At 41.7% G+C, this 16,158-nt stretch overlaps 1 protein-coding gene across 1 annotated transcript in view; it reads left to right on the top strand.

The window, feature by feature from the left end:
• The window catches only part of PARP14 (poly(ADP-ribose) polymerase family member 14), a 45,626-nt gene that overhangs the window by 6,251 nt on the left and 23,217 nt on the right, over nt 1-16,158 (top strand). The window contains exons 4-9 of the mRNA XM_026665425.2: nt 4,031-4,228; nt 4,869-5,126; nt 7,240-7,476; nt 9,807-12,058; nt 12,780-13,016; nt 14,417-14,638. Coding sequence (XP_026521210.2) covers nt 4,031-4,228; nt 4,869-5,126; nt 7,240-7,476; nt 9,807-12,058; nt 12,780-13,016; nt 14,417-14,638 — 3,404 coding nt within the window. The remainder of the gene's footprint in view (nt 1-4,030; nt 4,229-4,868; nt 5,127-7,239; nt 7,477-9,806; nt 12,059-12,779; nt 13,017-14,416; nt 14,639-16,158) is intronic.

Here is a 16,158-nt window from a genome sequence, read left to right as displayed (position 1 = left end):
GCTATCAGATCAGCCACGGCCGCCTCCTTCTTCATGTGGTCATCTCTTAGATGGCTTCGCCTCTTGAAGCAACATATCCCTACTTCCAACATTAGGGCGCACCAGGATATCGCCAAACTCACTGCTGCAGCTGAATTCTCAGCTGATGCCACCTACCACGCAGTCAAGTTTTCAGCGAGGGCCATCACATCCCATGTCACAGCGCATCGCTTGCTATGGCTAAGACACTGGCAAGCAGACATTAAACACAAAGCCAAGCTGGCTTCCTCCCCCATTGTGGGAGACAGACTGTTTGGCCCTTCCCTAGATCCATTACTAATTGAAACCCGCATCAAGAAGAAAATCCTCCCCTCCCTTGTCCGAAGATCATATCCCAGAAATCCCCAGTCCTTTCGGAGGGGATCCTCTCAACCTTTTTATCAGGGATCCTTCTCTCCCAGATACCAGAGACCCCTATCATTCAGACCAGGACAACAACCTGATAGGTCCGACTCAGTGGACAGGAGTAGAAGGGGTGGCCAACCCAAAAGGGCCTTTCGGGGAGCAGGAAACAGGCCCTTCCGGCAACCAAGATAACTCACGGGACCCATTTCCCATTGGTGGACGCCTTAAATTATTCGCGGACCAATGGGACTCCTCTACCTCTGACTCTTGGGTCAGAGACACGGTTAGATTTGGCCTTGCTGTGGAGTTTCAATCCACTCCCCCAGATTACTTCATGTCATGCCCTCTTTCCAGAGATCCAATTAAGCGTAATCTCATGGATTCCGCTATCCAACATCATCTGGACATAAGAGCCATCCAACCAGTAGCTTCCAAGCAACGAGGGCAAGGGTTTTATTCACACCTTTTCGTTGTGCCAAAGAATTCGGGGGGGTGGAGAGCGATATTAGATTTGAAACGTCTCAACCGTTTCCTGGTATATCACAAATTTAAAATGCACACCCTCCAATCAATATTACTGGGCATCAGACAGGGGGATGTGCTCACGTCCATAGACTTGACGGAGGCGTACTTGCATATTGCTATTCGGCCTTCCCATTATAAGTTTCTGAGATTGTGCTACAACAATCTCCATTTTGAATATGTGGCCCTTCCATTTGGATTAGCCTCTGCCCCCAGGACCTTCACCAAGGTCCTCGCAGCGCTAGCTGCCCATCTCAGGAACATATCTATTCACCTCCAGTGTTACCTGGACGATATTTTGATTTTATCTCCTTCCGCCCATCAAGCAGTTATAGACACTCAGACCACATTAACAACCCTACAAGAACATGGCTTCCTAATAAATTGGAAGAAGAGTCAATTAACACCATCGACTCTAATAATTCACTTAGGGGTCATTATAGATACGGTGGAAGGCAAGGTTTATCTGTCACCAGATAGACTAAATAGCATTCAAAAATTAGTTAAGGAAATCAGGTCGCTTAAGAGGGCGTCCTTATTGGATCTATCAAAATTGTTGGGAAAAATGATATGTATTTCTATTATCCCTTGGGCCCGCCTCCACACTAGATCCCTCCAGTGGTTCCTGCTACCGTACCAGTGATCCAGCCGAAGCAACTCCAAACAAAAAGACAGGGTCCCACCCAAGGTCCTCATGTCTCTCCTCTGGTGGTCCAAACCGGTCATCAACAAAGGCTGTCTCTTCAAGGAGCCACAAAGGCTCACCATCACCACAGATGCCAGTCTGTTTGGATGGGGAGCTCACGTCCAGTCGCTCACAACCCAAGGCAGATGGTCCGACATAGAACAGTCGTGCAGAATAAACTGGCTGGAACTTCGCGCAGTTCACCTGGCCCTTCGCAACTTCCTCCCCCAGGTACGTGGTCAGCACATACTGATTCTGACAGACAATGTGACAGCCAAGGCTCACATAAACAAACGGGGGCACACAATCGAAACAACTAATGAAGGAAGCGGAGCGCCTGTGTCTCTGGGCGGAGAACAACCTACTTTCCATCAAAGCAGAACACATTTCGGGCCTGTCAAATACACAGGCAGACTGGCTAAGCAGGGCCACCATAGATCAATCGGAGTGGCGCCTCCACCCATCCCTTTTTCAAGAAGTAGCACAGACATTTGGTCAACCGGTGGTGGACCTATTCGCTTCCCCTCTCAACACTCAGCTCCCGAGATTCTTTTCCAGGTACCCATCCCAAGGGGCAGAGAATTTCAACTCGCTCCGCTGCCAGTGGCCCCCGGGGCTCCTGTATGCATTCCCTCTACTTCCACTGGTTTCAAGGGTCATCCAGAAGTTACTAGACGAGGGAGCGGAATTACTTTTAGTAGCGCCTTATTGGGCCAGACGGCCATGGTTCACAGATCTCCGCAGTCTCTCGGTAGCTCCACCCTGGAGAATCCTGCCAGACAGAATCTCATTAACTCAGGGTCCTCTTCAACATCCGGACCCTCAATGGTTACAATTGACCGTCTGGAGGTTGAGCGGAGTGGCTTGAAGAGCGAGAAGCTCTCCAACAGAGTTATCAACACTATCCTAGCCGCCAGACGCCCCTCAACAATTCGCATTTATAACGCCACATGGTCCACTTTCTGCAAATGGTGTAGTAAGTTTCAGGTTGATCCTGCCTCCCCATCTGTCGCTCAGATTCTAGAGTTCCTACAGGAGGGACTCGATAAGGGGCTGTCACCTAATACGTTAAAAAGGCAGGTAGCGGCCTTGACATCAGTTATCACTTGCGAGGGCCTCAGTTCTTTCTCACATCATCGACGCATAAGGTCCTTCCGTAGAGGAGCCACCAATTTACGCCCTCCAGCGGTGCACCGTTATCCCACCTGGGACCTTAACAAGGTCCTTGTCGCTCTCACTAAGGGACCTTTCGAACCTTTGAGAACGTCAAGCCTCCAATCCCTGACATACAAAGTAGTTTTCCTTGTAGCGATCACCTCTGCCTGTCGCATATCGGAAATTGCAGCCTTGTCTGTCAGACAAGATCTCTGTGTGTTTCATGCTGATCGAGTCCTTCATCCCAATCCCACATTTATGCCCAAGGTCAATTTGGCCTTCCATAAAGCACAAGAGCTTATTCTTCCAAACTTTTGTCCCAGACCATCACAGGGGAAGGAAAGACAATGGCATAGGTTTGATGTGAGGCATGCACTGCGAATTTATATCAAGCGTACAGAGGCCTTCAGGAAATCGGAGGCCTTATTTGTGTCCTTTCAGCCCAAAACTCAGGGTTACAAGGTATCACCATCTACGATAGGCCGTTGGATACGCGCTGCAATAGCTAAAACATATCATTCTCAATCCCTGCAGGTGCCTAGGGGCATAACAGCTCATTCAACTAGGAGCGCAGCAACTTCGGCAGCTTGGGCCACACAGGCACCAATAACTGAAATCTGTCGGGCTGCGACTTGGGCTTCCCCATCGCCCTTCATTAGACATTATAAAATTGATGTGTTTGCCTCTGCGGAGGCCTCCTTCAGCAGAAGAGTTCTGCAACGGGTTCACAGGGACCAGGAGGAGATTCCAGACCAGACGGAGTCCCTCCCGTAGGACAGGCCAAGCTTTGGTATGTCCCACTACTGGATGCTCTGAACAGCACGTAGGAGAAAGGGCGTTGGTACTTACCTGACACGCCCGTTCTCTTTGAGCTGTGAAGAGCATCCAGCCCCACCTTTTTCCATCTGGTGGGGTCCTGTTTCGGCCAACAAATTTTTTTAGGTTGTGAGGATGAGAGCACTTATTTCTCTCGTCTTCGCCAAAACTGGGGAACGCATGGAGGAGTCACGTGGAGGAGGAGGAGCGTTCCTCAATCCTCATAAGTCAGCCTATGGACGCAGAGACTGAAGCACCTCCCACTACTGGATGCTCTTCACAGCTCAAAGAGAATGGGCGTGTCAGGTAAGTACCAATGCCCTTTTTAATAAATGCCAGATCTCCATCACCAACAGGGCAACTTTTTCTCCAAGTGACCATTGCTGAAAGATCTTTCTAAATCAAACAATGTATTTGTTTACGTTTTATATAGCGTAGGTATAAACAACAGTTCCTATGATGTTTCAGATTACGCAGAAAAGGAGGCAGGAAAAATGGCCATCCAGGAGGGATTCAGCATTGTAGTAACAGCAGATGCAGGCAGGGAAATTCAGATTGACTTCTTGGAGCTATACTTTGAGAATAAGAAACATTCTGGCGGAGGGCCCGTGAAGTCCTGCATTAAAGATGGACAACAATTCATCGTCACCTTTGAAAATGAAGCAGGTAGTTTCTATAACAGCTTTTATCTGTGAGATACTGCATTTTGAAAAGATGGGCTATTTCTACTTTTCTTGCTCTTGCTGTGAAGATCATGTCACAAGTATTTGGGGAGGTGCATTTTCTGATCTTGGAACAAAGTGTGGGTTCTTAAAAAAATAGTCAAAATCTCACTTCCCCTATTATATATGCAAGTTCATAAGAAGATGTTGAGTTCCCACAAGATTTGATCATCTCCCAAGGTGGAGGCCATTTACAGTTTGGCATTCTGCAAACATTGCTGTCTGTAGCAGGGGCTTCTACATTTTTGTCCTCACACCTTCCTTTAGTGTACTGTCGTCTTAATGTACATAACTTCCCTAAAATCTGATCACCAAAGTGAACCCAAACGAACAATGAAGACAATTCTCCTCCCTCTCTCCCTCTCCCTCTTTCACTTTCACTCACTCACTCACTCACTCATCATTTTAGCCATTGTCTATCCACTACAGGATGAAGACCTCTTCTGCATGTTTCCAACCTGAGCTTTCTTTTGCCTACACACACACACACATAAATGTTTTGGGGGAGTGGAAGACTTTGGTTAGATGTTTTTCTATAGTTTGTGGAATGTTAGATTTTTAAAATTATCTTTCTCTTCAACTAGATGCGCAAGAGGTTTTACAAAGAGATCGCCACCAAATCAGTAAAATTGCACTTCATGTCAAAAAATACCAGCAGGAACTGAGTCAAGATCCATCATCTTCTCTAGTGGTTCTTGAGAATGTGCCGGAGACTACAATTGAGTGCATGCTCATTCTGTTGGTAGAGACTGTGAGCGGCCTCTCAGAAGAAGACAAGGATTTTGATATGGAAATGGTGCCTGAGTGCAATGCTGCTGTCATCACTTTTATCAAGCCCATTGGTAAGAAAGCATCAGGAATAAGAAATTAATAAACATGCCTTGCATACCTTGTTTATAGCCATATAATTCTTTAGAACTTTTCATTAAGCAAGATGTAGGAAAAAAGAAGGAGCTTTGGGGCTTTAGGAAGACACGACTGATTTAATCATTAAAATCCTCAGTTCTTACACAGGTAAAAGTTAAAGAAGTTAAAACTAAAAGTTTTTAGATAAAATTTTTAGATAAAAGTTTTAAAAGATAACACAGAAGGAAACTAGGCATTCACATTGGACTGTACAGATGGCATGGATGTTTAAGGTTATATTCCTTAGAATTGGTAGAGTGAAGAAACAAGCAGGCAGTGGTTGAATTCCAGGCAGTCCTGTGAGAGTTTCCTCTGCATTATTGAATGATGGCACTCTCTGGTTTTCTACAATACTTCTCTAACAAAACATCAGGAATAAGCATTCATGCTTTCTTCACAAATGTAAAAAGTTAGAAGCCTCAGGCCAAGATTGGCTACACTGTTAATCAGACATTGTTTACTCCCAAAAAGTTTATGCAAAATAGTTTACTCACCAAAAGATTTGATTCTCTGAGGGGGATTGGAGCGTTCATTGGAAGATATATGAATGTTATCTAAACCATTGTGCTTACTGTATATGATTTTGGAAGTGGCTCTGTTTACTCTAGTTCTGGTTGTGGTTGGTGGTTACACAGGGCTGCCATATCTGGTTGGCAAAAATCCAGCAGGTCCCAGAGGATAAAATACAATAGAAAGATTCAGAAAACTAGTGACTGTCTGGATTTTTTCAGCCGCCATCTGGTAGCCTTTGTGGGACTTTATCATGTGTGGAATTCTGAAGTTCAATAGTTAGCATTCAAGTTAGGTTTATGAGAGAAATTGTGAAGTGATGTAACCAATAAGTGCATGAAACAATGAGATAAATGGATTATTGGACTGAATCTGAGCCAAAGTGGTTTCTTGGGCTTCACTAATTTAAGGAAATATTTGTACATGTTTGTAAGCAAACGTGCGTGTGAACCAAACTGAAAAGAAAAACAGATTGCATGTCAGCCTTGGAAGCCATATTTTACTTGGAAGCTTTGAAGCTGCCAAATTTAGTGCCTGGGAATTTGGGAGGAGGGCTTTCTTAGAGAGGTAGAAGATTAGACTCAACAACATTTTTTCACAAAAAGTCAAGGCCATGTTACCCTGCACCTGGAGGGGGTTGTTTGGAGGAAGGTCTTCAGTTGGGCCGATGTTTGATAGGACCATGTGATGGACTGCTGGGTGCAGGGGAGGGATTTTTTTTATTTTCTTTTGGGAAGGGAAAACCCAGAACTCTCAGATTCGGGTTTTCCCAGATGTGCCAATATGATGACTCTAATAAAATGGAACTTTGAGAAAATGCTTGTCTCGGAGTTTATTGGTTTGGAGGTTGTTAGTTGGAACACTGACATTGCAGTTACAAATATAATTAATTAAATGTGCATTGAATGCTTAACAATAAAATGTAATAAAACAATAGATTAAGCCATAATCCTTAAAAAGGAAATAACAAAATACTGCCCTTAGTTATGACTCATAGAGTTCCGTTTTCTTACAGGAAAAGTGAATGAAGAGAGAACTCTTCGGTGGGGAATCTAAAGATACAGTGTAGAATTACACTTTTATATTAGAAGACCACGGTAGACCTTCCCCAGGCTAGAAGTCACTTAGGACCATTAAGACTCTTTTTGCAGTTTTGAAAGTCTAGTCATATCTCAGCATCAAGACTCAACCAAAAAGCAGAGCTTCTCTGCTTTTTGAGGGAAAACAAGTGCAGAGGTGTTGAAAATCCTTTTCCGTGTTGAAAAAATGTGTGTTATACCATATGTGCTTAGTATTTTAATGTTTTCTAACCATGGTCATGTGATTGTAACTCTGATTGCGGGTGAGTGTGAGACAGTTGTAGCTTTCAACTGTCATTAACTACTCAGTCCTAAGTCGAGGACTTTCTGTAGACTGCAGTTGAGCATACTTGCCTGATTAGAATAGCAACTTTTACATGAAGAAATAGAATGAACAGGGATTAAGCAATCAGTGATATTATCTAATTTTTTTTTGTTTATGTTTCAATTTTGTTTGCAGAAACAAACCAATTTATCAGAGCATTCAACCAGTACCATAGGGTTCAGCAACAAAAGATTTCAGCTCGAACTTTGGAAATGCCTAAAAGCATCTTGGTTGAAAATATTTCCCCTGAAATTCCTAAAGACTATATTGTTATCTATTTTGAAAGCAAGAAGCACGGTGGTGGTCTGGTGCTGGATATCAGTTATAAGCCTAAAGACAATTCTGCCATAATTACATTTCAGGAGAGCAAAGGTAATGCGTGGTGCTGTAAACTCACTAAATATAGTTTAGTTTGGTCAGTGCAAATACCAGATGAATGCAAAAGGCAGTTAGGATCCAATTATTCTTGGGCCTGATGTATATTTTAATGCGTAGTGATGGAACCAAGAGCTGTTGGGCACATTTAACAGTCTAACAGATAATCAGAGTTGGAAGGGACCTTGTAGGTCATCTAGTCCAAACCCCTGCCCAAGAGGGAGACCTTACACCATTTCTGACAAATGGCAGTCCAATCTCTTCTTAAAAGTCTCAAGTGATGATGCTCCCACAACTTCCGAGGGCAAGCTGTTCCGTTGGTTGATTCACTATCCGAAAGTTTCTCCTTATTTCCAAGTTAAATCTCTCCTTGTTCAGTTTCCATCCATTATTCCTTGCCTGGCCTTCGGGTGCTTTAGAAAATAGCTTGACTCCTTCCTTTCTGTGGCAGCCCCTGAAATATTGGAACACTGCTATCATGTCTCTCCTGGTCCTTCTTTTCATTAGACTAGTCATGCCCAGTTCCTGTCACCGTTCTTCATATGTTTTAGTCTCCAGTCCCCTAATCATCCTGGTTGCTCTTCTCTGTACTTTTTCTAGAGTCTCAATGTCTTTTTTATAGTGTGGTGACCAAAACTGGATGCAGTACTCTAGATGTGGCCTTACTAAGGCTTTATAGAGTGGTATTAGTACCTCACTTGATCTTGATTGTATTCCTCTGTGAATGTATCGCTTCCTGTTTCAGAAACAGCTGGTCTCTTTCAAGACATATGCTGGCTAACAACTGGGAGGAAGACATAATGTTATCTTTTGTTTATGGATCCTTGTGGCAATAGAAAAATAGATTAGGTAGGCCTTTTGTTGAATCCAGCACAGGTGGATTTTGTTTTTGGTTCTTCTTAATCAGTGATTTCTGGGCCAGACATTTTTCCAAGGTCAGTACTTTCCAATTCAGGGATGTTTGACAGCTGTAAAGTTTTATGGTGGTTGTTTTACAGGGAGTTGTGAAAATAGAAAGGGAGATACTGACTAGTTCCAGTAATTGGATAAGAGAAGAGGGAAGCAGCAGTAAGGAAATAACAGAGAGACACAGTGTCATATTTGGAATCGTACTGATTTGGATGGGAAAATTTCCCAATTCTTTTTCCTTTACAAAACCCACATCTTGATTCATAATCACTTTATCTGAAAGAGTACCAATATATAGAAGCCTGCTGATCCATTCCTGATCTGTACCTTCCATCTCTCTAGCTGAGTTCTGGGCTACAAGGTAGTCCTTGACTTAATGGCCACAATTGAGGCCAACATTTTTGTTGTGAGGCAAGTCAGTTGCTAAGTGAGTTTTGCGCCATTTTACGATTTTCCTTGCCACAGTTGTTAAGTGAATCACTACAGTTGTTAAATGAATCTGCCTTCCCCAATGATTGCTTGTCAGAAGGTCACAAAAGGTGATCACATGGCCCTGGGATATTGCAACCATCATAAATATGAGCCAGTTGCCAGGCGTCTGAATTTTGATTACTGACCATGGGGATGCTGCAATGGTCGTAAGTGTGAAAAATGGTCATACATCACTTGTCAGTGCTGTTGCGACTTCGAACGTCACTCAATGAATTATTGTAAGTTGAGGACTACTAAATTTGCGTGTAAATTGCCACCACCTCCTTCTTCAATGGGAATGTGTCTCCAAGAGTTGGAATCTGAATAGGGCAGAACAAATACATGGATTCAGGTTTCTTTTCTAATTAGGCTTATCAGGCCCAAGTGATTTTGGAGTATCTGCTATACACCTGACACTCCAAACAAGGAATAAATAACGTTTATTTTATTAACTACAGCAAGGTCAGTACTTCAGAAACAAGACAGCAGGGAGCTTAGATCTAAGTGGCCGCCATTAACTTGTAAACAGACAAGCCAAGCAAGCAGGCAAGCTAGCTGTAAGATACGAAAACAGACAGGATGAGGTTCCCCATCTGGGCAAAGAAACATGGGAAGGAAATCAAACACCTGTGATGCTCCTGTTTTCCTTGCCAACTTTAACTTCCTAATTCCAGTTTTCCGCAGGGCTTTGGGGCAGTTGCCATCTAGCCAATAATTTACCTGTGTGGGGACAAACAATGATACTTTTAACTCTTTCCCCCCAAATCCATACCAATGTCCTCTTTCTGAAAGAGGATGGAGGGTTTAGAACTGTAGAAAGCTTACTGTTACAATTGTTCAGTGTGCCCTACAATAAATTCAAATGTATTTTAAGTAAAAGTTGCAGGATAGGTTTGGTGAAGCTTTTTTTCTAATTATATTTTCATCTCCTTGTTATTTTTTTAAAGTTGTAGCTACCATCTTGCAGCGAAAGCATTCTCTTATGAATGGCCCTGTTTCTGTTTATCCGTACTACAAATCTTTGGGAGCTGCCTTGTATGGGAAAGAAAGACTACAAATTAAGGTGCCAGATCCATTCCCTGTGTCTATTGACCCCTACCACTGGAGATTTCTACAGCAGAACTATCGTTTACTTCAGGAAATAACACTCGAAATGGCGGGCCATTGTTGTGAGATCAAATGGCCTTCTGAAGTCTGTGGAAATCCGGAAATCATGGTACATCCTTCCCTTGACGTGTCAAAGAGAAAACGATCCTTGGTTAAGAACTGGAAAGAAGACGCCTCAACCGTTCTTACACAGATCCTGTCACGGCAGAAAGTTGTCAGGCGTGAAATAAATTCTGAATTGTGGGAAGCCATAAGAAACAGTCTAGTAAAAGATGACATATTAATCGTAACAGATGCTTCAAAGAGAGAAGTGATTTTGGCGGGGGCAGCGGGCAGTGTAAAGGAAGCAGAGGAGGAAATGAATATGCTCATAGGAAATGTTGTTAGAAAGATGGAAAGAGAGAGATTGACAATAGAGGAAACCGTATCGATTACTGCTTGCAAATATGCCATTTTATGCAATTGTGGATTACAAGAGAATATTTGCTTAGCATATCCAGAGCTAAAGATTACTTACGACGCTTCCAAAGAACTTTTAACTCTGCATGGCCTACCTGCTGAAGTTTTTAAACTAAAAAGTGACATCCTTGAAAGAATGTCCAGCATGGTTCAGAAGCCTGTTGATATACATTCTAATATTTTTGTTTTTCTTCAACATGTTGATAATGAGTCTCTGTCTCGGCTCCTATTCTGGACCAAAATGATAAATGCCTACTATGAACTCAGTGATAAGTCTGTACTACTGTTTGGAGGAATTCCTCAGGACCTTCACAGAGCTGAGGAGGAGCTCAAGAAAGATCTGACTTTCCAAAGTATTGAACTGGAGGACTGCACGGTTACAAAAAAGAATGAATGGCGGGAACTAACGGAGCAGTTGTACAAGAAGTACAATTGTTCGGGTGAAACCATCTTAATTGAAGAACAGGAAGGTAAAATAGTCATTGCAGGTTATTTCAAAGAAGTGGCCACTGCCCATCAGAAACTCTCTGATTTTGTTGACAACCATACATACATTCAGAGAAATATCAAAACTAAGTCTGCTGCTGTTGTAATGTATATACAACAGGAAAAGAGCCCAAAGTGGAACAATTTAAATGGACAAGGTGTAAAAATACATTTTGGTATATTGAGAAGTCGCAAAGTGATTTCCCTTGAAGGACCCAGAGTTGCAGTTCTGAAGGGAGTCGAACTTTTTCATAACATTCTGTCTTCTCTCCATGCTATTAGCATAGCCATTGGTAAACCAGGGGCAAAGTCATTCTTCAAAGAACAAGAAGAGTTGTACATTAATGGTGCGAGACAGAGGTTTAACTGTTTGATCAGGATTCAGGAAGGCACAGAAGAGGTGGAAGAAACTGGAGCAGAAGGGAACAGCTATGGAGAGGAGCAGCAGTCGTGCTATAAAGTGAAGCTAGGAAATGGCATTCTGGTAGTTCTTCAGAAAGCTGACCTGACCCAGTGTTCGGCTGATGTTGTAGTCAACGCATCAAATGCAGAATTGATGCACGTTGGTGGTCTCGCAAGGAGGCTGCTGGAAGCAGCAGGCCCAGAGCTCCAAAAAGAGTGTAAGGACCAAGTGAGGCAACATGGCTCTTTGGAGCCTGGCTGTGCAATAATCACAAATGCTTGGAAGCTGCCATGTAAACAGGTGATTCATGCTGTTGGGCCGAGGTGGCAGAGTGCCGAAAAAGAAAAATGCATAAAGCTGTTAAAACAATCTGTGAGGGAAAGTTTAAAGCTTGCAGACCGCTGCCAGCATCGCTCCATAGCTATCCCTGCCATAAGTTCTGGGATTTTTGGATTTCCATTAAAAGAGTGTACCCATTCCATTGTAACAGCCATCAAAGAAAGCTTAGACGATTTTTCTGAGAACAGTTGCCTAAAACAGATTTACCTTATGGATATCAGAGATGATACTGTTCAAGCTTTCTCTGAAACCCTGAATGAAGTGTTTGGGCCCTCACTTTCTACAACCGACCCATTTCCCGAAGCTAAGCATTCTGTTGCAAAAATCCAACCAGAACCGGAAATGTTGATGACAGCTGAAGGCTTAAAAATAGTGCTTCTGAAGAAAGGGATCGAAGAGGCAGCGGTAAGTAGACTATAGTTATTTTAATATAGAATTGAGATATGTGTGATTAAGGTGGCCACCTTTAATTAAAGTACATACACATGGGTTTGTTTTTTTAATGGAACAAGCCAGGATTAATAGTGAGCTTATAGTTAAGCAGGCAATAATGTTCCAGAAATATGAGAAAGCAGGAAGGAAGATGGAGAAGAACCTTGACAAACTGCAGTGCAAACACTTGTGTACAAAACGTATTCAGAATGATATAGTAGTACATATTAATTCAAAGAGACAATTAAAACCTAAGATCTTCTACATGCCCTTGAGGTCTCATTCTTTGTATCCTTTTTGAGGGCTAATGCTGCACAACACAACTTGTCACTCTTGTTCTTTTAATTCCAACAATCTCCACCTATTTACGAAAAAGATCTTCGGATGTAAGCTGTTAGAAAAATGGTATATAGGACCATATATTTGAATCTGTGGTGGGAGTAAAAAATGGGAATGGCTGTATACTTTACAGCAAATATAGGGAGGGAGGGAGGGAGGTGGATGACAGTTCATATCATTGGAAGATAATCTCCCTGTTGATTGATAAAAGGTTCAGAGATGCCTGTTGAATATCACAGTTATGATTAGATACTTTTAATTATGCATAATATTGGAGTGTGCCTGTTTTTTGTCAAGTTAGTGCAGGTTTGAGTCCCTTCAGTTTTAATCACCTATTCCAACGTGTCATTTTTAGACCGATGTGATTGTCAATAGTGTCGCCAGAGATTTGCAGCTGGACAAAGGACCACTTTCCAAGGCTCTTCTGGCTAAAGCAGGAGGAGAACTCCAAGTGGAGTTGACTCAAGAAGGTCAAGGGAAAGACATCAAGGAAGGCTGTGTGCTCAAAACTAGTGGTTATGATCTGAGCTGCCTTCACGTTCTTCATGCTGTTTTACCTGCTTGGAATCAAAGAAAGAAATCAGAAAGCAAGGTAAAGGCTCTTTTTGATACCTTGGATACATAACTAGGTGCACTTATCACTGATCTTCCCTAGAAATTTTGATAGCCTTTGATGCATTTTTGCAGAATTGTTCAGTGGTGCTACTGCAGTGAGAATGTATTTGTGTGCAGGTAGTCCCCAAACCCTGGGCTGTGGCCTGTTTGGAACTGGGCCACGTAAAGCAACAGGTGAATGCAGCTCCATTTGCACCTGTGGCGGGTACTTGCGTTCACTCACAAAGCTCCATTTGTGTGAGCGGCGTGTGTGCATACCCACCGCTTGTACAAATGGAGCTGCACACAGGAGCATGCACACCTGCTGCTTGCATGGCACCATCTCCTCTCCCCCTCCTCACTGATTCGCAGAGCCAGGAAGGCTGTAAATCACTATGAAGCGGTATATAAGTCTACTATAAATGCCCATCCGTTGTGAAACCCCCGAATCTGTCATGTAACTGTGGGGACACAGCAACTGTTGTAAGATTGAGGAATGGTCACAAGGTTACTTTGTTCCACACTGCCATATTTTGAAACAGTCGCTAAACAAGACATTCGGTAAGCAAGGGCTTCCTGTAAACAACAATGGATGAGCTTTACAAGTGAGTAGGCTTTTAAGCAAAGGTTGAATGTCCTTTACTCATCGTTGGTTATATCCTACCTTTCACTACTCAGGTTTCATTATTTACTAAGAATCAGTGGCTTCCCTTTTAACCTAAGTGACACGAAGAAGAAAATAAATGTCGTGACTAAGAAAAATTGTAGAGAACTTTTCCTAGATCTAGGTAGTCCTCGACTTACAACAGTTTGTTCAGTGACAGTTCAAAATTGCAAGAGCATTGAAAAAGGGGACTTACGACCATTTTCCACCCCTTTGACCATTGCAGCATCCCCATGGTCACGTGGTTTACATTTGGATGCTTGGCAACTGTCTCACATTTATGACGGTTTCAGTGTCCTGGGATCATGGGATCTCCATTTGTGACCTGACAAGCAAAGACAATGGGGAAGCCAGATTCACTTAACAACCATGTTACTGCAGTGATTCATTTAACATCTGCGGCAAGAAAAATCGTAAAATGAGGCAAAACACACTTAACGAATTTCTCAATTAGCAAGTTGTGATCGTAAGTTGAGAACAACCTGTACCTATTTTCATCCACTTGGCTTTGGGTGTCTGTATTGTCTATTGGCTTGAGATAGTCCAGCATGATAGCACAATGTGCTGGCAAGTTAACTGATAGACACATCCTTTTGCCCGATTAACGCAGCTATATTCATGTTCCAATTTGTTTTTATTCATACCATTAGTTGAATTAACGCCAAGGCATAGTTCATTGTAGACTAATCATTTAAAAAAATATTCTAAGAGAATTTTGTTCTGTGATCCCCCAGGACTTAGGGAACATAATCGAGGAATGTCTGAAAGTCACTGAACAGCTCTCTCTGAGTTCCATCACCTTCCCAGCTATTGGAACTGGAAATCTCGGATATCCCAAGCAATATGTGGCCAAACTCTTTTTCGATGAAGTTTTCAAGTTCAGTCAAGCTGAAAATCCAAAGTCCCTTAAAGAAGTTCATTTTGTGCTTCATTCCAGTGATGCCGCCACCATCCAGGTATTTTTTTTTATTTTATTTCGCTGCAGTTTCTTTGAAACGTGTTGCACCCGAAACGTGGCTCCAGAAGATCCTGATTCTGCTGAGAACAATATCAGACTTTCTCAGCTTGTCTCATGCCTGTCTCAAAAAACATAATAGTTTTTTTTTTAAAACCGTTGCTTAACAGTCTTGGACATTTAGTGTCTGATAACACAGTAGACGTTGGCTTTGGAGAATCTGCTTTAATAAAGTTCTGTTTTGGGTAGAAAGCAATTCCACTTCAATTTTCATCTCTCTCTCTCTTTTTTTTTGTTTTTTTGCAATTTGCCTTACATTGCTTATTTCCCCCCTCCCCTCTCTGGGCTGTTCCTTTTAACCATCTGGTCACAATTCTAAGAAAAAGATCTAATGGTACTAGAGCTGTACAAAGCAGTCAAATAAGTGACTTTGCAGGAATGCAAACCATGTACCTCTTTACAGGTTATTAAAATAACTGGATCCTCCTCATAGTCTCTTTAACTGCTTCAAAAGCTGATTCTGGCTGTCTGCAATTCTGTGCATGTACACCCCCTCCCCCCCAGTGGTGGGATTCAATTTTTTTTTAATTGGTTTTTAAAACGAACATAGACAAACAAAACATAAAAACATCAAGCCATCTTCCATATATATATATACAGTGTGCCAGTTGGTTTACAAATTGTGTTGTGCTTCCATTTCATAGTCTTCAATTACAATTACATTGTATGTATTCTCATATTTTCAATCAAGTATTAAATACATTAATATCAACATTTGACTATTATTCATATTTTACGAAATAATCATATTTAACTTAAATTGTTTTATGACAGTTCATATTATCATCTCAAATCTATCCTACAATCATTTTGTAGATATAATAAGAAAAGAATACCTCTTTATATATTTATTATTTTCTAAGAAACTACATATTTCATTACCATGTTTTATTGTCTAACCATTGATAGAATAGATCCCAAATTGTATAAAATTGTTTATCATCTTGTTCTCTGATTTCAAATGTCAATCTACTCATTTCAGCACATTCCAATATTTTCTTAATGATTTCCTCCGGTGATGGTATTTTCTAATTTTTCCCAATTTTTAGCAAATACATTCCTAGCCGCTGTTAATACATTTACAATCAGGTATTTCAATTCTTTACTATATATTTCAGGTAAAATTCCCAATAAAAATATCTCTGGTTTCAAATCTATATGCTTTTTTGTCATTTTTTCCAACCACGTGTGGATTTTAGCCCAATATTTTTTAGCATCCGCACAAGTCCACCACATATGGTAATATGAGCCAGGTATCTGATGACATTTCCAACATTTTTCAGATTTGTTCTTGAACGTTCTTGCTATTCTTGTCAGGGGAAAATGCCACTTGTAAAACATCTTATACAAATTTTCTTTATATGCTGTTGACATTGTCATTTTATAATTTTGAGACCACAATTTTTGCCATTTCTCTAGATCAATCCCATATCCAAAATTCTTCCCCCAAGCAATCATAGT

Source organism: Notechis scutatus, chromosome 1 (genome assembly GCF_049901735.1).
Source record: "Notechis scutatus isolate UNSWTSFEM ecotype Mainland chromosome 1, rNotScu1.2, whole genome shotgun sequence".
Taxonomy (NCBI): Eukaryota; Metazoa; Chordata; class Lepidosauria; order Squamata; family Elapidae; genus Notechis; species Notechis scutatus.
Note: the sequence above shows the minus strand (reverse complement) of the source record. Positions and strands in the feature narration are given on the sequence as shown.